This window comes from Oxyura jamaicensis, chromosome 3 (genome assembly GCF_011077185.1).
Source record: "Oxyura jamaicensis isolate SHBP4307 breed ruddy duck chromosome 3, BPBGC_Ojam_1.0, whole genome shotgun sequence".
Lineage (NCBI taxonomy): Eukaryota > Metazoa > Chordata > Aves > Anseriformes > Anatidae > Oxyura > Oxyura jamaicensis.
The window spans coordinates 87,977,793-87,994,253 of record NC_048895.1 but is presented as its reverse complement, the minus strand read 5'-3'; the positions used below and the strand labels follow the sequence as shown (position 1 = coordinate 87,994,253).

The following is a 16,461-nucleotide window of genomic DNA, read 5'->3' as shown; positions in this document are numbered from 1 at the left end:
TAACAGATCAAATTCAGCATTGCCGGCAACCTGACTGGCCTAAGACTGTGTGGCTGAAAGACACATTGCAATCAAATAAACGGTAAAAGGCAAACCTACTGCCGATAGGCTGCTTCTAACTTCTTCTAACACAGACTTCTGCAGAACTGCTATGGGTTTAGGTTTGGCTTTCAGAGGGGAAGCCAATGTTGAACTCTGAAGATATATATTTAAGTTTTCTTCACGTGTAGGATTTATTTATTTATTTATTCAGGGACAGGAAAGCAGTGGGAAGTCGATCACAATGATTTTTTTTTTTTTTCTTTTCAGGGCGCCAATCACTTTGTTTTTGGTACTTTTTTGCACCGACTGCCTTCAGGCTGCACTTGCTGACAGGCGGCTGAAGCACCTAGCCTCTCTCCTCCTCGGCACCAGGACGATTCCTGCTGTTCCCCCTTGCAGCCTCGCGTTCTGCTGTCGCACGCTGCTGAAAGCCTTGCCCCAGACACAAGACCTTTGCCCACACAAGGGCCGTGGAAGCCCGGCCACCAGCCCGGGGGGCCGCGGGCCATGGCGGCGGCTCGGGGCAGGCCTCCTCCGCCCGCAGCCGCCGCGGGGGCTCCGGGGGCAGCGGGGCCGGGGCCGAGCGAGGCCCCTCGGGCGTCACCCGGCCCGGCGGCTGCGGGCCTGTCCCGGGCTCCTCCGGAGCGGAGGAGCCGGAGCGAGGCGGCAGGGGGAGCACGAGCCCGAGCCGGGCTCTGCAGCGGGGCCGAGCCGGGGCTCCGGCTGCCAGCGGCCGCCGCGGCGGCGGCGTCTCCCCACGAAGCGGCGCCGGCTCGGGGAAGCGAGGGATGCGTCGGCCGAGAGCTCCGCCGCCCTCCGCCTAACGGCGGGGCCCGGCCCTCCTCCCCCCGGCGCCGGGGAGCAGGAAGCGGCGTGCGGCCGGCTCCCGGCGGCCATCCCCCGGCTCCCCCCCCCAGCACCGCCGCCTCCCCGCCCAGCGCAGAGCGGGCGCCGGCGGCGCGGGGCCGCTCCCGGGAGCAGCGGGCGGCGGATGCCTGCGCCACGCCACCCCGCTGCCGCCGCGGCCTGGGCTCCGCCGGGCCATCGCCGCCCACCGCCGCTGCTCCGGGCCCCAGGTCGGTGCCGGGCACGGGGGGAAGGGGGACGGGAACCGGGGGGCGCCGGGCGGACCCTCCCGGCCGGGCCCGGCCTGCGCCCGACGAGGGGACGGAGGGGGGCGGGGGGGGGGCTTGTTTGTGCCGGCACCCCGCCTCGCCGGGTGACCCGCGAGCGGGAAGTTTGGTTTATTTTCCCTTATTTTTCCTTTATTTTTTTGCCCGGGGAGTGTTCTGACGTTGCCGCCGCTTGTTTATGGCTGCGGAGCGCCGCTGCAAATAGGTTAGGGACGGTTTTCACTTCGCCCCCTGCCCACAGTGCTCCGGCTCCGGACATGTCCGGCGCTGGGGCTCCGTGCCCCGTTGCTCGCCCGCTCCGGGGGCTTTTCTCCAGCGTTTCGGTGCCTGCCCCAAGCCTCCGGGTACCGGGTCCGGCTCTGGGGGGCTCCAGAGGGGCTCCGAGGATTCAGCCATCCCCCTCCAGCACCTCCCGGCGGTGGGGTGAGCTGCCCCAAACCCCCCAAATTGGCACCATCGGGAAGCCCTCTCGTGGAAGCAACTCTTCGCTTTATTCCTGGAGTTGTTGGGGTTTATTCATCTATTTTTTTTCCAGTAGGGTGTAAGTGGAAGCTTTACTTCGTGGCTGAACGTTACCGACATGCCACTTGGAAGGGAAATTGCATGACAAAAAAATTAAAAAATCTATTTTGAGGGATCTATGGTCACGGTAATATTCCAGCTAAAGATGTTTTCATGCCAAGGTGCTCAAGGCCGCTTCCCCTTTCTCCTCGCGGTGGGCTTTTCCGATGGCAAAGTAAACAAACTTCCATCTGAAGGCAATGTTTTATCGAGTGGCGGGGCGTAAATGTCTGTTTTTGGTTCGTTTTGGTTTTTAAGGCAGTCAGTCAGCGACCTTAACGTTGTGTTATCTGTGGGCAAAGTGAGCAGAAACCCCCCCGCGCTGCTTTTCCATTTGTTGGGCCGATAAGTAGGGAACGCTGCTGGCGTGATCCTCAGTGCCCTGGAAGGGAATGTATTACATTTCAGTCCCCTGAATCTCTCTTAGTGTTTGGATTATGAAGCAGAACTCCTTGGCCCTTGCTGAAGGGTAGCCAAGCCTGGTTCGGTCAGGCTGTGTTTTCCTGGAGCGTTACAGCTTTTTCAGGATGAAAAAATTCGTGGTTTGTGGAAGAGCAAATTACGTATTTCAACATAGTTCTCATTATTCCATTCAGCAGTGCTTTGGCAGCTAACACCGAGATGCTGTTTAGTAGGAAGTGAGCGGTAAGCCGGACTTTATTGTATCTTTGCAAATACCCGAAATGAATGAAACGCGGAATCATCGTATTGCCCTGTTTCTTCCATGTGACGGTGGCAGTCACGGTGGCAGCACCCACATTTGAAGGTCAGAGTACAGCTATAGCTCTTACTTAGTCTACACTTCCGTGGTTGGCCAAGCTTATTTTCCCTCTCCTGCCTCTCATTTTTTCCCCCCGTAAGTCAATTCTTCAGCTTACCTACAGTAATCAGGTAAGATTGTAGAACATGAATTAGAACTTATTCTCTGATAAGGTTTACGTTTGTTCTGTGTGAAGCACAGTCCTATAAAACCGGTAAGGGTTTTCTGATATCATATGTGGAAGTACTATTTTTCTTCTTAAATCTACACTTGTTTTGTTAATAAAATGGATTTGTTATCTTCACTCTAAATTACAGTCTGCATGACTGGCCTGGGTAGGGTTTGGCATGCAGAGTAATCAGTAACAGTCAAGTGAACGCAGCAACCGAAATCTGTCTTCAAAACTGTGATTTCTCAAAATGTGCCAGACAGCCCAATACATTTGCTGATTGAATCTAATTCCACTGCTGTAGAATTTAGTTCTGTTTTGAGTTCAGCAAAACCTCAAAAACAGTGTCTCGTGTTCTGTTCAGTCTCCAGTAGAAATAAACTTTGGTGTCTGTCTGCTGTGAAGCCACAGAAACCCTCGTGCAGATGAACTGTTACCTGTCACTGTAGTTTTGTGCTTGTAATGTCAGCTCTCCACCAGGGAAGGCTGACAGCCTCTGGTGGACTTGATTGTTGTGGTTTTCAGACGTTGTTAACACCCTGCAACAGGATGTTTCCATCATTATCTCACTCTCACCAGGTTACAGTCTAATATTTTGGTGCAAGTTTCTCTTTGGCAGTGTTGCAAGTGATTAGGATGGGATATGCGTGCCACAACCATCCTGTGGAACTGGATAGGAAAGCAAATTCTGTCACCTGGGCAAAGCAGATTACTGCGAGTGGCAAAGCCTTGAACTACTGCAGGTAGACGGATAGGGGAGTCCTGTCTGAACTCTGATCCTTGTACTTCTATTTTGTATTTTTGAAGAGAAACTAGATGTCTATGGCAGTGTAGGAGATGGATATATAAATGTTTGTCAATAAAATGCTGAGATTACTGGTGCCTCTGTGTCTCTTTCTCAGTGTGGGTGCTGTCCTGAAGAAACATGAAAGAAAGTTAAGCTGTTAACAAAGGTGGACCTTAATGTGAGAATCACAATAAATTGTGGTGAATTCTTATTACTGTTGACAGCGTTTCAATATTTGAAGTTGTTATTGATAGAGACTAGTGCTTCTCATCCTTGTTTGGTAAAGGATTTATCTTCTCCTTTGTGTCTTCTGTCTTGAAATCTTTTTGTTCTTTTGCAACCCCTGGTCCCTAAAGACTAAAGCATAGCCTTGGATACCCTTTAGTTAGCCAAGGTTGAAGAGCTGTGTTTTTGTTGTGTGGGATTTCTTCCCTCCCCCTTTTTCTCCTTATGGAAAAATACTCTCTCACTGGTGCTTTATATCGTTTTCATGACAGGGTGGACAAGTAGCATCTGTGTATTGACCAGTAATTGTTCACGATGGGTATTTGTTCAGCAAGCCTCCTGTTGTATGTCAGGCACCTCAGACAGGCCGTTGGCTCAGAAAGCATGTAGCCAAAGCATTCGTGTGAAATACAAGCATGTTCCGTTTCTGCTTTGGTTAAACTAAGAACGTAACTTAATGTTTCTTGAGTTATGAATTCCTTAGTCTTACATTCATTCTGCCCTGCTAGTGGAAAAGCTTGGAAAATGTGATTATTTCTTTTAATGAAAAGTTTGTTTATATAGGAGCCTTCAAAAGCTTTATATGTAGGATACAGGAACCTTCAAAGGCTTTGCATTTTCCTGTTTTAAATCAGGAGCAGCAGACTGGTTAAATTGGTTTGATTGGTTAAATACACTCAAAAGCCACTTTTTCATCTCCCTGTGAAGTTACTATAGTCAGACTGTTTTTGAGTAAGTACTACTTCTGCATTTTTCTGCCACAGCTAAGAACAATAAGAAAGGATGTCCTTATGTTCTGGTAATGTTCATGCACCTTATGTTTTCTGCGTGGCACGGCACGTGTTTTCAAGTTCAGGTATTACCTGGTTTTGGCTCACTCTAGCATTTTACTGAACACATTTCGATGGTACTAATTCATGGAATACGTCTCGGAAAGCATTGTGTATAGAAAGCTATGTCACTGTGGAAGTATGAACACGGCAGTTAAATATTTATGCATTCATTTCTAGCAAAAGCAGTTGGTATGCTTGTAATGCAGCGTAGCTGATATTTCTAGAAGCCTGTCTTACAAATTGTCTTCCTCAGAGAACAATACGTGGAACATTTGTGGTAACAAGACTATACAACAAAGAGTATACAAGAAAAAAATCTGAAAGGAAGGAAATAAGTTTGCCATACTTTGGGGTCAGGGAGAAGTGAGGTGAGCAAACTGTGTTTACTTCAAGCAGGAAATCTGTGACAGCACTATTCTTGGAAAGAACAGGCAGGGAAAAGAAACAGAGTGAAGCCTCGTAGAGTTCAATTTATAAGCAGAACAAGAGTTGAAAGTGATAAAGCAGACTGAAATGACGTCAGTTCTATTTTTCATTAGATGGTTTCAGTGCCATATTTTTCTTTTTTTTCATGGATTTGCTTTGGAGATTTTGGAATTGGGAACATTTTCAGTGCTAAGAATCTCAAAGTTTAATATTTTGCCAGCAGTTTTCTTGGAAGCAAGACATGAAGTCACCCTTATCAATATTTCTTACTAAAAATAAATTTGGATTTTCTTCATTTCTAAGCTGCATGGTTTGTACCAGGAAATTTAAAAACCCTTTTTTGTCATACTTCTATTTTTTAAAATTTAAAGTTAGAATTTGTAACCTCTAACATATTTATATATATATATTTATATACATACATACATACATACATATACATACAGTTTGCTGAATCTCATTTACAGAATAAATCACCAATTCCCCCTCCCCCCCCCAAATTCATAGAGTTAAGAAGAAAAAATCTACAGCATTTGTCACTTGTGCAGGAAGCCTTACCTTTAACTTACGGCATTTTGAAATAATAAACAGTCTTGTTTTTCAGATCCAGCTCTGTTTACCATAGTCACAACCTTGTTCACTTGTTTAAAGTTTTTGAATTCATCACTGTTATGTGCTACTGATCATGGCATAGGTCATTTGTTACCTTCTCTATACAGGATGTCAAACTAGATGAGCAAATCATGCTTCCTAGCTATAAAATAAATAAGTTGAATTCTCTTTATGCTTTAGATGCTTCTAAAGTTAAAGCAAGTTTCCATTTAAGGGTTTGAAATTTTGATTTCAGAATGGCTTGCAGTGTATCTTTTATCTTCTTTCTATTAAAGCTCATGAAAGAAATGTAATACTATTTGTTCTACAGTTTCAAGAAGTATTTTTTTTGGAGAACCTACTTTATTCTCAGGCTGTCAGTTCAGATGTCACTTTATGATTTTTCTGCATGGTGATTGCATATTTCCATGTTAAAAACAAACAAACAAACAAACAAAAACACTTTTTTTTTTTTTTTTTTTTTTAAGATTTAATGAATTTTCTTGGCAAATTGAGGTTATACCAACCATCAGGTAATTCCAGGGCCTGTGGTTCCCCATACCTCTGACCTTAAATTCTTCAGCTCAGTGAAATAAGTTGGTGCACAATATGCTGAGCTAGTATCTCTGAGGTGCCAGAACAACGGGGACGTAGCTAATAGAAAACATACCTTTACTGCTTGTGATGCATAGAGAGAAAACCTTATAATGGTTGAGGTCAATACTAGACCTACAAGTGGAAGTGACACCTAGACCTCCAACCTTGTGCCTCTTCTGTCAGACCGGACCTTTTCCAAAGAAACCCCTTGTTGGGCAGGAAGAAGCTGTGTGCCATCGGTTTTCACCTGGTGCTAATTTTACCTTGGATATTCTTGAGATATGGTCTCTTCTGTGAAAAGGACATTGTGTTACTCCGAAATCAATTTGAGTGTCAGCTAAAGCTACAAATATTTGGTTTGGCTGTTGGTTGGCAACAAGGAGATCTGGCAGGTATGTTCTCGTGTTTGATGTGTGAAAGGTATGAAAGCTGGTGGAGTTTAGATGGGAAAATAAATTTGCATGGCCAGTCAGCATGATCATCTGTGGTTTCATCCCTCTCAGCTAGAATAGGAGGTGATGAGGACCTGTTTGAAAACTAACTATGTGTCCACAGGGTAGGGAATACCTGTGATAACTTGGCTCCTGCTTGTTGGGCTTTTTTCCTCTGGATGTGTTATGTTGTATTTAATAGCTGTTTTTCCTTATCCCAGCTGTAGCATACGTGAAAGGAGCGTATAAAGGATTTAATGATTACCAACTGCTAGTATGGTATTTTCTGACTAAATATGACAAGTAAATTGTAGGAAAAAAGGAATGAACAAAAACTACTCCATATAAAACATTGCCAAAAATTGTTTAAATAGCAATGGTGATGGTTCAGGCTAATTTAAAAATCAGTTTGCTGCTTTGTTTTGATGTAACCCTTCAAGTCTACCCGCTGAAGGTGCTGAAGGTACTGAAGGTGATCATTAAGTTTGTTTTATTTTGAACGTGTTGTTTCCGAAACACAGCGATGCCGTTCTGCGCGTCAGCTCTCCTAGCAGCTCATCAAGTGTCAGCTCTATCCTGTCAGTTAAATGGCATGTGGGGAGGAGAGATAAAAGGGGCATAAAGCTATTAAGCCGTAAAATAAACAAAAGCAAAACTTGAATTTGATAAGGTTGCTATATTTGTCTGTTTAACAGGGATTCTGTACGTAACTCTTGTTTCGGCACCGTGCTGGCGGGGGAGGAAGTGCCGGCACCGTGAGGGGCCAGCCTGTGGCTTGGGGCACCCTGGTGTCCAGGGCAGGTACGTCTCTTTCTTTCTCCATTTCGGGGAGAGGAAGAGCCCTTCTTCAGCAGCAGTCGCGCCTGTCGTCTGAGTCTGGCACTGTAAATGAGGGATCCTGTGAGCAGAGTGTGCTTCCAGGCCTGGCGGGACAGAGGGCTGCTGGAAGCTCCTCACGCTTCCTTCAGGAGAGGGACGTCCCCATCTTCAGCTTCCCTCCCTGAAACGCAAGCCCTTGCAAGGAGGGACTGGGACATCCCAAGTGCTGAGCCAAGGAGAAATCAGGTTTGGGCCCACGCTTGGGCTCTTTCGGCTGTATCCATCGCAGCAGGAGGAGTGCTGTGTCCTGCCTTGGCTACTTTCCTCTTCCAGCTTGCTTGGTTGGTATAAGGATGGAGTGCAGGGCTTTTTACCTCTGGAATGATTGTGAAGAGGGAACATCACTCTCAGACTGCTGCCATTCAAGCCTCCTTGCTTGGCCTTGCTTTGCCTTGAAGAGGAGGGTGCCCTGAGGGGTTGCTGTCTCCAGCTGCAGCTCGCCATCCCTTCCCCACCAGTGGTGGTGACACAGCTATTTGTGGAGCTGTGCTTTGAAACAGGATAAGGAAGTGATCCGATCGAGCCCTGCAAAAATAGATTACTCTAAAATGGTAACTAATTCATTTTAAAATGCTGTCCCACGAGCAGTGTGTCGGCATGTTGTGGGGGTGAGGCTCTGATGCTGTGAAGACAGAAATGAGCACCTGGGGCAGGATCTTCTCAAGCTGCTGCTGGTGTTCATGACCAGTGTCATTTCACGAGAAAAGCTGGCTTAAATTCTTGCCGTGTCCTCGCTCACTACTTCAGGGTTAGATGCGAATACTGGCCTGACTGCGGATGGTCCTTTCTCTTCTACAGCTGCAGTGTGTTTTTGAAAACTTGATGTGTCAATGGTTTTGACTCACATTCTGAGATACTTTTCCCATGACCCCATTAGCTTTGTGAGGCCAGCGCTCCCAATGGCAGTCTGTTTAACTGGCATCCAACCGTAACCGAATTGCACTCTTCTAAAATAAGACAGATTTGACTGTAAAGTTAATGCATGTTTTGTGTAACAGAGGAGTTGCATAGAGCATTTTAGAAGATCTGTGATGAGAAAATCATTAACAAAGAACAAAACAAGAAGCGGTGGCATTTCTCTGACCAGTGTTAAAGGCAGTGGACAGAAGTTGAGAAGATGAGAACAATGCTTTGTATTTCCAGAGTTTTAAGATATATTTTTTTTAAATTTAAAATCAAAGAAGCAATCTTTTAACCTAAATTTATGTGACATAATGTTTGCCACGTTTTTTTTTTTGTTGTTGAAATTGTGAAAAACTAGAAGCCAAATCATAAGGGAAAAAGTGATGTTGTAGACTATGTTTTTGTAGACATATTCCTGTAAAGTCAGCTCCAAGTCAACTGGCTTTGTGTTAGGTTATTAACATTATGTGTTAAAAATAGATGAGGCTCTGATACCATGCCCCCATCTGTTTATGAAATAACTTTTCTCTGCATAAAGGGCCTGGTGGAGTCGCTGTTCCTCCGTGCTGGCACATCCAGCCTGTCACCACAGATGGTGTTGCTGTAGGAGCTACCAAGGAAGTGGTTTTGTGATCACTGTTCCTGGATCAGATTTACTATCAGATTATCCTGTAATGTAACTTTGATCAGGTAGGCAAACTATCATGTTTCTTAAGTTTGTAAGAGTACACAATATATCATTTGTGCTGACTTAATGCCTACTGTGGGAGGAAAGACAGTAACTATTTGGCATGAAGCCTTCCAGTATGAAATCGACCTGTCAAATCTAAACTGTATTTACTGCCCTGTCAAACTGTGACCTCAGAAAAGGTATTGGGAACAGTGACTTAAGTTAGTAAATTGTGCTCTCTTTTATTTACAGAATTGCTTAATATGGATTTATTACCTTAGAAGAAATACTTTACTGTATGCTACAGTACCGTTTACTTCATGTACCGTTAGATGTCTTCTTTATTTCTCTTAAGCTTTAGTTTTTTAACAATAAATCTGCTTAGGCTGGGAAGGAAGTTGTGACAACTGGCTCATCTGAGCATTATTCTGATTCATAAAATATGGCAGAGTAATGATAATAACAGTCATTGCAGATATTTTAATGTGAAATTCATTCATGCATATGTGAGAGTTAATTTTCATCTAATGGCATTGCATGGCACATGGAATTCAGAGAACTGCTTATTTTCTTGCTTTCTCTAAGTAGGAAAAGGCCATAAGTACACTTTAAGTACACTGAAATAAACCTGTAGTAAACCCTTTATGAAGAAACTTTTCAGTTGGACAGAATCAAATTAAGTTGGAAAGCTTCCCCCTCCTAGTTTATTAATTCTTACATAGCGCATCCTTCATAAATTCTTGAGGTTATGAGATGGTGAATGTATTGTTATGCAATTTGTTCCTTAAGCCAGAATATTACAACTTGCAGGTTTGTTTGTTTTGTTCTGTTTTGTTTTTTAGTCTTATGTAAGATCATCATGTGCTTTTCGTGTAAGTTCAAGAAGACTTTTAATTATTTAGAGTAAGCACTTATTTTTTCTTTCTCTCCCGTATTGCTCTTCTGGGTAGCTTGTTACGAAAAATAGGTAGATTGTGTTACATAAAAATTATATGCCAAATAGTCTATTCTCTTTGATTTTTAGGACATGAGTGTAGTAGTATTTGCTTCGTTTTTCTCACTTAGCTGGTGGTTCAGACCAAAGTGGGACATGGCCTGTCTTACATCGCAGGACGCATCCAGAACCACCGCCACTTTTCGTGGAAATGCTACATGTTGCTGGGACAGACTTGATTGCAGTCAAATTTCTGCTAGTTATTTCTTACCCTTTTAACCATAATTTTGTTTTTTAACATTTTTTTTTAGGGGAAGTCTTTGTAAAGGACAAACACAACATTCATTTTGGTTTGTTCATGTTCCGTTTCCTCTTTCTGTGCAAATTAGGGCTGGAAACCATTGCTCAATTCAGCCGAATGTGAAAGAGGAGAACGGCTCTCAAAGATGATGAATTGTGTTTTGTGTAAATTGGTGGCTGAAGAGGGAAGACACTGAAATTAGTGCCCTTTCTGGGAGCAAAAATAGAAAAATCAACTGCTATGTGGTTTTGCTGGCCCCTTGCAGTGGGTATATGTTCCTAGTACCTGCAGGCCATGTGATTTTTTGCCTTGTCAAGGTGTCATGACAGATAGGGGGTTATCGTCTTGGAGGGGGAGGAATGTGTCTGCAGGGAAGCAGCTTTTTAACTGTGCTGCTCACAGAACTTCTCATGTTAAACTTCTTAACAAGGAAGCTTTGACAAATGACATGGCATTTCTAAAGCCAGTGTTAGGGTAAAAGAGAATAAGCCTAATAAATGCTCAAGATATGTTGTTATATCAGCTATGTGGTCTACTAATAGGGTAGAAGGAAAGAAATGCAACATATTACAGACTTTTGTGCTTACTGAGAATAATCGAGTTGTCAGCTCAAAGTAGTATGTTGTTTTTAGCAGTGCTGCACAGAGGACCAGATACTGGTGCTAAATTTAAAGATAAAAGTGGGAAAATTTGAGTTTGTATTCTGGTTGATTATCTAGCCCATTGAAGTGTCATAGGTATCCTGCATTAGCTTGGTTAGAAGAGGTGAATGAAACCGTGTCATGGCTGTCTGCGAAGTAATACAGCCTTAGAGAACTGTGCGAGAAGGAAATTGTAATAGCGGGGTTTTGCCCTGAGCCTGTAAAATTGGATTGCTGTTTAACTATGTTTAAGTAGTTGGGGATAGTTATATAGATATGTAGAACCATGTGGATTTGAAAGCAATATAGTTTTCATTAAAATAATAAATCCTAGTATTAAGCAGTCTATTCTGTTGTGTTTTGTTTTTTTTTTTCTGAGTGGTAGTCATGTCATCTTTTTAAAGTTGGGATAATTAATTTGCATAAGGTATCCTAGATACCTCCACCTAACGTTACATTGAGGTTTTTTTCCCCTGTTTTACAACATGATGTTTATGCAACCCAAAATTCAATTAGAACTTTTTTTCCCTTTCCCCCCTCACCTTTTTAATTCTGGAGGAGCAGGATTTATTCGTGGTGCTGGGAAGCTCTAGGCTTCAGCCAGGACACTGTGGCACTGTTCAGCTCCAAAAGGATTTCAGAAGAAGACAAGTTAAGTGATGGTTGATGCAGTAGCCCAGGCTCTCCCTGTGGGGGATGCAGAAGGAGAGGTGAAATGATTGAGATCAGAGGCTGGTTCTTTGCAGCACCAAGCTGGAGTAATACAGCGAATTACACCTTTGCAGCTTAACAGTAATTAAAACACGAGAGGATATTAGCTCGGATGTGTTTTGGCCGTCTGGATAGATAGGACACATTTCTGATCACATGCAGACAAATTTGGCAGGTGTTGTGCGTAGCCTTGCCAAAGTCTATGAGAAACACGAGAAAACTAAATGAAAAACGCTCTCTAGGTTTGCAGTGAGGTTGTGCAGTGGTGCACGCTCCCAAAGTAGGTGTCAGGAGCAGCCGTGCAGGTCACGTTAAGGACTCTGTTTCAGCCACATTGAGCTTCGGCTGAAGGCTGTGTCCAAGAAACAGCTAAAATTGGAACTGAAGACAGTTCTCAGGTGGGGGGGGGACAAATCTGTGAGTCATCAGCACAGAGATAGATGGTGGCGGGGTTTGTGTTGGCAGAGTTTGTACTCAGGGAGGAGAGGACAGGAAGAAAGGTCAGGCAGAGAGGTGCACAAAGCTCCTGCAGGAACTTAGAAGAAAAAAGGTTGTCTGAAGACTTAAATGCTAGAAGAAAACTGGAGGAAAGTAAACATTTTGTTGTATTTTCCTTTGTAGGATTCTGTATTTTTGCATTTGACTTCCACCAAGTATAAAATACTAAATTATGGCACAGCCTGTACTGTGCAGTTAAATGGAATACAAGTAATTTTGATGCAAGGTTATGGTATCAGAATTTCATCAGGGCATTACTGATAATTTGTGGTGTCAAAGATGCAGTATTGCATCTTTGCAAAGATGCAGTATTTTTGCAAAGATGCAGTGCAAAGATGCAGTATTTGCACAAGTGCTTTCTATTAAAAAACAAGCAAACAGGTAATTCATTTTTTATGCTTCAGTGTCTCTGTTTTCTTTGAAGTTGAGGCAAAAACAGTTCAGTTTCACAACTTGCCTGCTCCAGCTGCAATAGGTTTTGTGTTTATATTTCTCTGAAATTCATACAGAAAGGACGCAAGGATCCTCTACGAAAGCATAAATAAGCGTTTTCTTCTCTTTGTGTTTGAAATCTAAAAGATGACAGATAAATTGGAGAATGAATGATTTTTTGTTGTTGTTATTTTAAACGTTCTAATGCTTCAGAAGAATACAGGGGGCAGGCTGATTCTGAGCACGTCCTTTCAAGATGGGGTCAGTGGCAGCTTCAGGAGGGTTTTGGAATAGCCAGGGGCATGGACCTAGCTGTAATGGTTGCTCTACGTTGCTGAGGTTCCGTCTGGAGACCAGGGGGGCTGCAGGGCCCTGTGGGAGCTCAGCTGTGGATGGGATTCCTCAGCAAAGAAGCAAAGACAGGGCTGGTTTGGCTGAACCTGGCAGCATCGGCTTTGGCGGAGCACCGGCTTCAAGGAACTTTGTATTTTTTGGCTTTATTTTGGAAAAATAACTGTCAGGCTGTTAGACTTGTAGAAAGCTGAAAATTTCATTGTAAGAACTGAGGGCAAATGGGAAAATGGTTGTAGAAGGTATGTGCATGTGTTTGTTGGAGAGGACGTGGTAGGGTCTGTTATTAGGACATGGAAAAGAGGATAAAGAACATAAGTACTGAAAAGTTCTAGAGATATTGTGCTTAGTAAAACATTTCTGTTTTTCTTTTCTAGTTCAAGCAGTATGCTTCTGACAGCAATAGTGGAGAACTGGAAGACTGGTTAATTATCGTACTAAAATGGAGTATTTACCTGTAGAGGTAAGATATTCTGTGGATATGCTGCGGTTTCCTTTTTTAGCAGTGTCTTGCAATTCCTAATACAAGGAGCACTGTTACACAAAGATTCCTCTGAGAACAAAGCTGTTTTAGGAGGTTTCTGTGCACCTCCATCTGTCTTTTCATTGCACTCAGAGGTGCTCTGATGCAGCTGCTGTAAAGTATCACTAAAATGATCTATAATTTAAAAAAGAAAAACCAGAATTAAGAAACATTTTTCCCTTTTGGTGGGCTCTAACAATCTGATACACCTTTGATCCATTTTCTGTTGTTGCCCCAGAAAGGATGGGTTTGGGTAACTAAAGAAGCGATGAGCTGGTGTGGGGACAGTGTTGACTGGCAAGGTTATGTAGGAAATTGTCTCCTTAAGAACAGGTTCATATAGATAAACCCCCAGAAGTGTAAAGGAAAGTAAAGTTTTGGTCCTCAGTATAGTATCAAGTGACTTTAATGCTGCTTTAAATATTGGAGATGTTCAGTCTTGGTGCTTTAATGGTAGTGGGTTTTGAAATGCTGTTTTGATTATTCATAAGTTCTAAGTAGCCACGAAGAGTTGTGAAACCCTCTGTTTTCTCTAACCCTCTGTATTAGGATATTCTTCTCATTTACTGTCAGATCCTCTGATGCATGTTTATATGCCGCTGTTGTTCATAATGTTGTTCTTAATGAAGGATTATTCTGTTTCTTGCAGGCAGGACAAGTGTCAGTTTCTTTCTCTGTTTCTTAATGATAATTATATACTTTAAAATACAACAATCAACTCATTAAGTATTGAAATGAGTTGTGGACATGTAATATTATTGAAATTAGTGCAGGTTTAGCTGTAAATTTAAGTGGAATCTGTACAAAGGAACACCTCTACACAAGTTTAACTTTTTGTGTTGGGTTTTCTATGATAAGCAAACAAAAATTAAAGACAACTTCTGCAAGTTTGATTTTCCCCTTTAAAATATTTAGTTTCTGCATAACACTTTCTATTATACAATTCAGAGTACTCTGTTTTACTTTGCACAGTTATGAAAGACTTTGACAGAAAGTAGTGGTTGGGTTTATGTCACACCAGGGCAGTGAAGGCTCCCCTTCACCCAGACTGAACGTGGAACAAGCCGATGCTTGGCAAAGGTCAGCGGATTGACTGCAGTCCCAGACACTCGCAGTGGCACGCCGTACTGCTTGCTGGATGCACAGCGTTGTGAACTGTGGCTCAATAGTTCGTGCTGCTTTAGCAATCGGTACTGGAGCCAGGCAGGGGTGCCACTTTTCCAGATATTGTTGATAGTTGATCGAGGGCTGGGTTACTGCTTTAGAACAGGTGGTGCTTGTTGTGCACACGTATGTGTGTTTGTGTGCAGTCTGCCTTGCTGCCTGCCCAGGTAATTTCTAGTGGGCTGGTTGGGAATGCTGAGTGGGCCCAGCAGAGTAGGGAGGGTCTGGCTCTAGTTAGAGCCATATCAGACCCAACAGAAATATCACGAGTTCATGGGGCAGCCCTTTTGACAGTAATGCCAGATGTGGCTCTCTGTAGCTTTTTTGCTCTTGAAGTAACTCTTTCATAAAATGAGCCTTTAAGTCTGTCTAACCAGGCTAGGTCTGGGTTGTTCCCACCTGGTTTCCTCCTGGGGATTTGAGGGACCTCGAAGCATTTTGGAGGGTTGCCTTGGCTCAACAACTCCTGCAGGAATAATTTTCTCTCCTCAGAGGTAGCCAAACTTCAGGGACAAAGGACAGTGCCATTAGTGCTGGGGAGTCAGAGGCATGTGATGATGTGATGTCTTGAAAATGTAGTTAGCTTCATCAAAATGCAAACTGCCTCAGATAGCTCAATGGCATCCTTTGTCCTCTGAAGTCCTTTCTCTTCTGCCCGAGGACTTTCAGTGGGGCCCTGTCCTTTCTGAGGTATCACCCAGCTTCATCACCCGTTGCATACACTGCCCACAGGGTTTGCTGCCCGGGGTCACAGCAGGTCGAGGATCCCTGCTCGGTGGCAGGTCAGGTTCCATTTGCAGAAGATACACTTGCATCCTGGCACGTGAGGCACGTGTGGTAATGCAGTACTGCAACCCCAGAGAATTAGGGTGCCTGAGAAAAGCAGGACTTCCTGATTCTGGCTTCAGAGACTACAGAGCACATCACTGTGCAATCCTGTAGGCAGAGCAGTGGAAGAAGGAATTGCTGCAAAGTAGTGTCTGTTACCAGTGATAGCCCTTGCACTGCATGCTGTGGCATCATTCAACTAGTCTGTCAAAATCCCTTGATTTGAATTTGGATGGTAATGCAGGATTTTTAGACAAGCTGTGTTAAATGCAGCACCTGTATGCTGTGGTTCTGACCTGGCATGAAGGGTCCTGGATCAGAGTTCTTCATATTGTGGTAACTCAGCTTCAAAAGCAAAATTCCTCTTTCCCTATTCCCTGTTATGTCAGAAGTACCAAGTTACTCTTTCTGTGTTCTTAGTAAAGTATGTGTGGAGTCCTTGTATAGGCTGTTAAACCAAGGTCAGAATTTACTTGTTCATACTTAAAAATCTAAACCTGCGCTGCAAGTACGGCAAGGTAAATCTTATCTTCAGTCCTATGCCAAGATAATTTAGTTGGTAGGCTCGAAGTAGCCCCTTAAGATAACTTTGCTTTCAGGTGACTGATACCTGCTGTGGCTAGGAATTTTCTTTGCCAACCTTCTATTTTGTGTCTCAGTAGTACCACCTGCTGCTTCACAAACTCCCACATGCTTGTTTAAGCTTCTTTTGTAGAAACAAAATAATCCCATATCCCATTCAAGCTCAGGCCAGGCTCGCTATTAGGTTTACTGCTTCTGCACGAGACCCAGAAGGAGGGCTAATGTGCACGAAGGGTTGTCCGTTTTAGTTTTTTTGGTTTGTTTATTTTTCAAACCCGACAGTGCTTGCAGGAGCTAGGAAGTTTGAGGACAAGTGTTTGCAGAAAGAATAGTCTGTTTTATTAATCCACTTGATATTGTTGAAGGAAAACCAGCAGAACTCGTTGAAGTCTGTAATATTTTAATTTAAGTATCAGCAGGCAGCTGTAAATTAGCAGTAAGGTGCCAGTCTGTGGCTGCAAAGAAGACAATGAGAATTAACACTTTGCT

General features: G+C 43.6%; 1 protein-coding gene across 4 annotated transcripts in view; it reads left to right on the top strand.

Moving 5' to 3' along the window:
- Positions 1–744: 744 nt before the first annotated feature.
- Positions 745–16,461, top strand: part of FAM135A (family with sequence similarity 135 member A) — an 82,565-nt gene continuing 66,848 nt past the window's right edge. For 3 of the 4 annotated variants that reach the window (XM_035321059.1, XM_035321056.1, XM_035321060.1), the window contains exon 1: positions 14,460–14,478. In XM_035321059.1, the coding sequence (XP_035176950.1) occupies positions 14,466–14,478 (13 nt within the window). In that variant the 5' untranslated portion in view covers positions 14,460–14,465. Of the gene's footprint in view, positions 1,119–13,252; positions 13,339–14,459; positions 14,479–16,461 lie in introns of those variants that run through there. The other variant, XM_035321057.1, reaches the window with a different exon arrangement.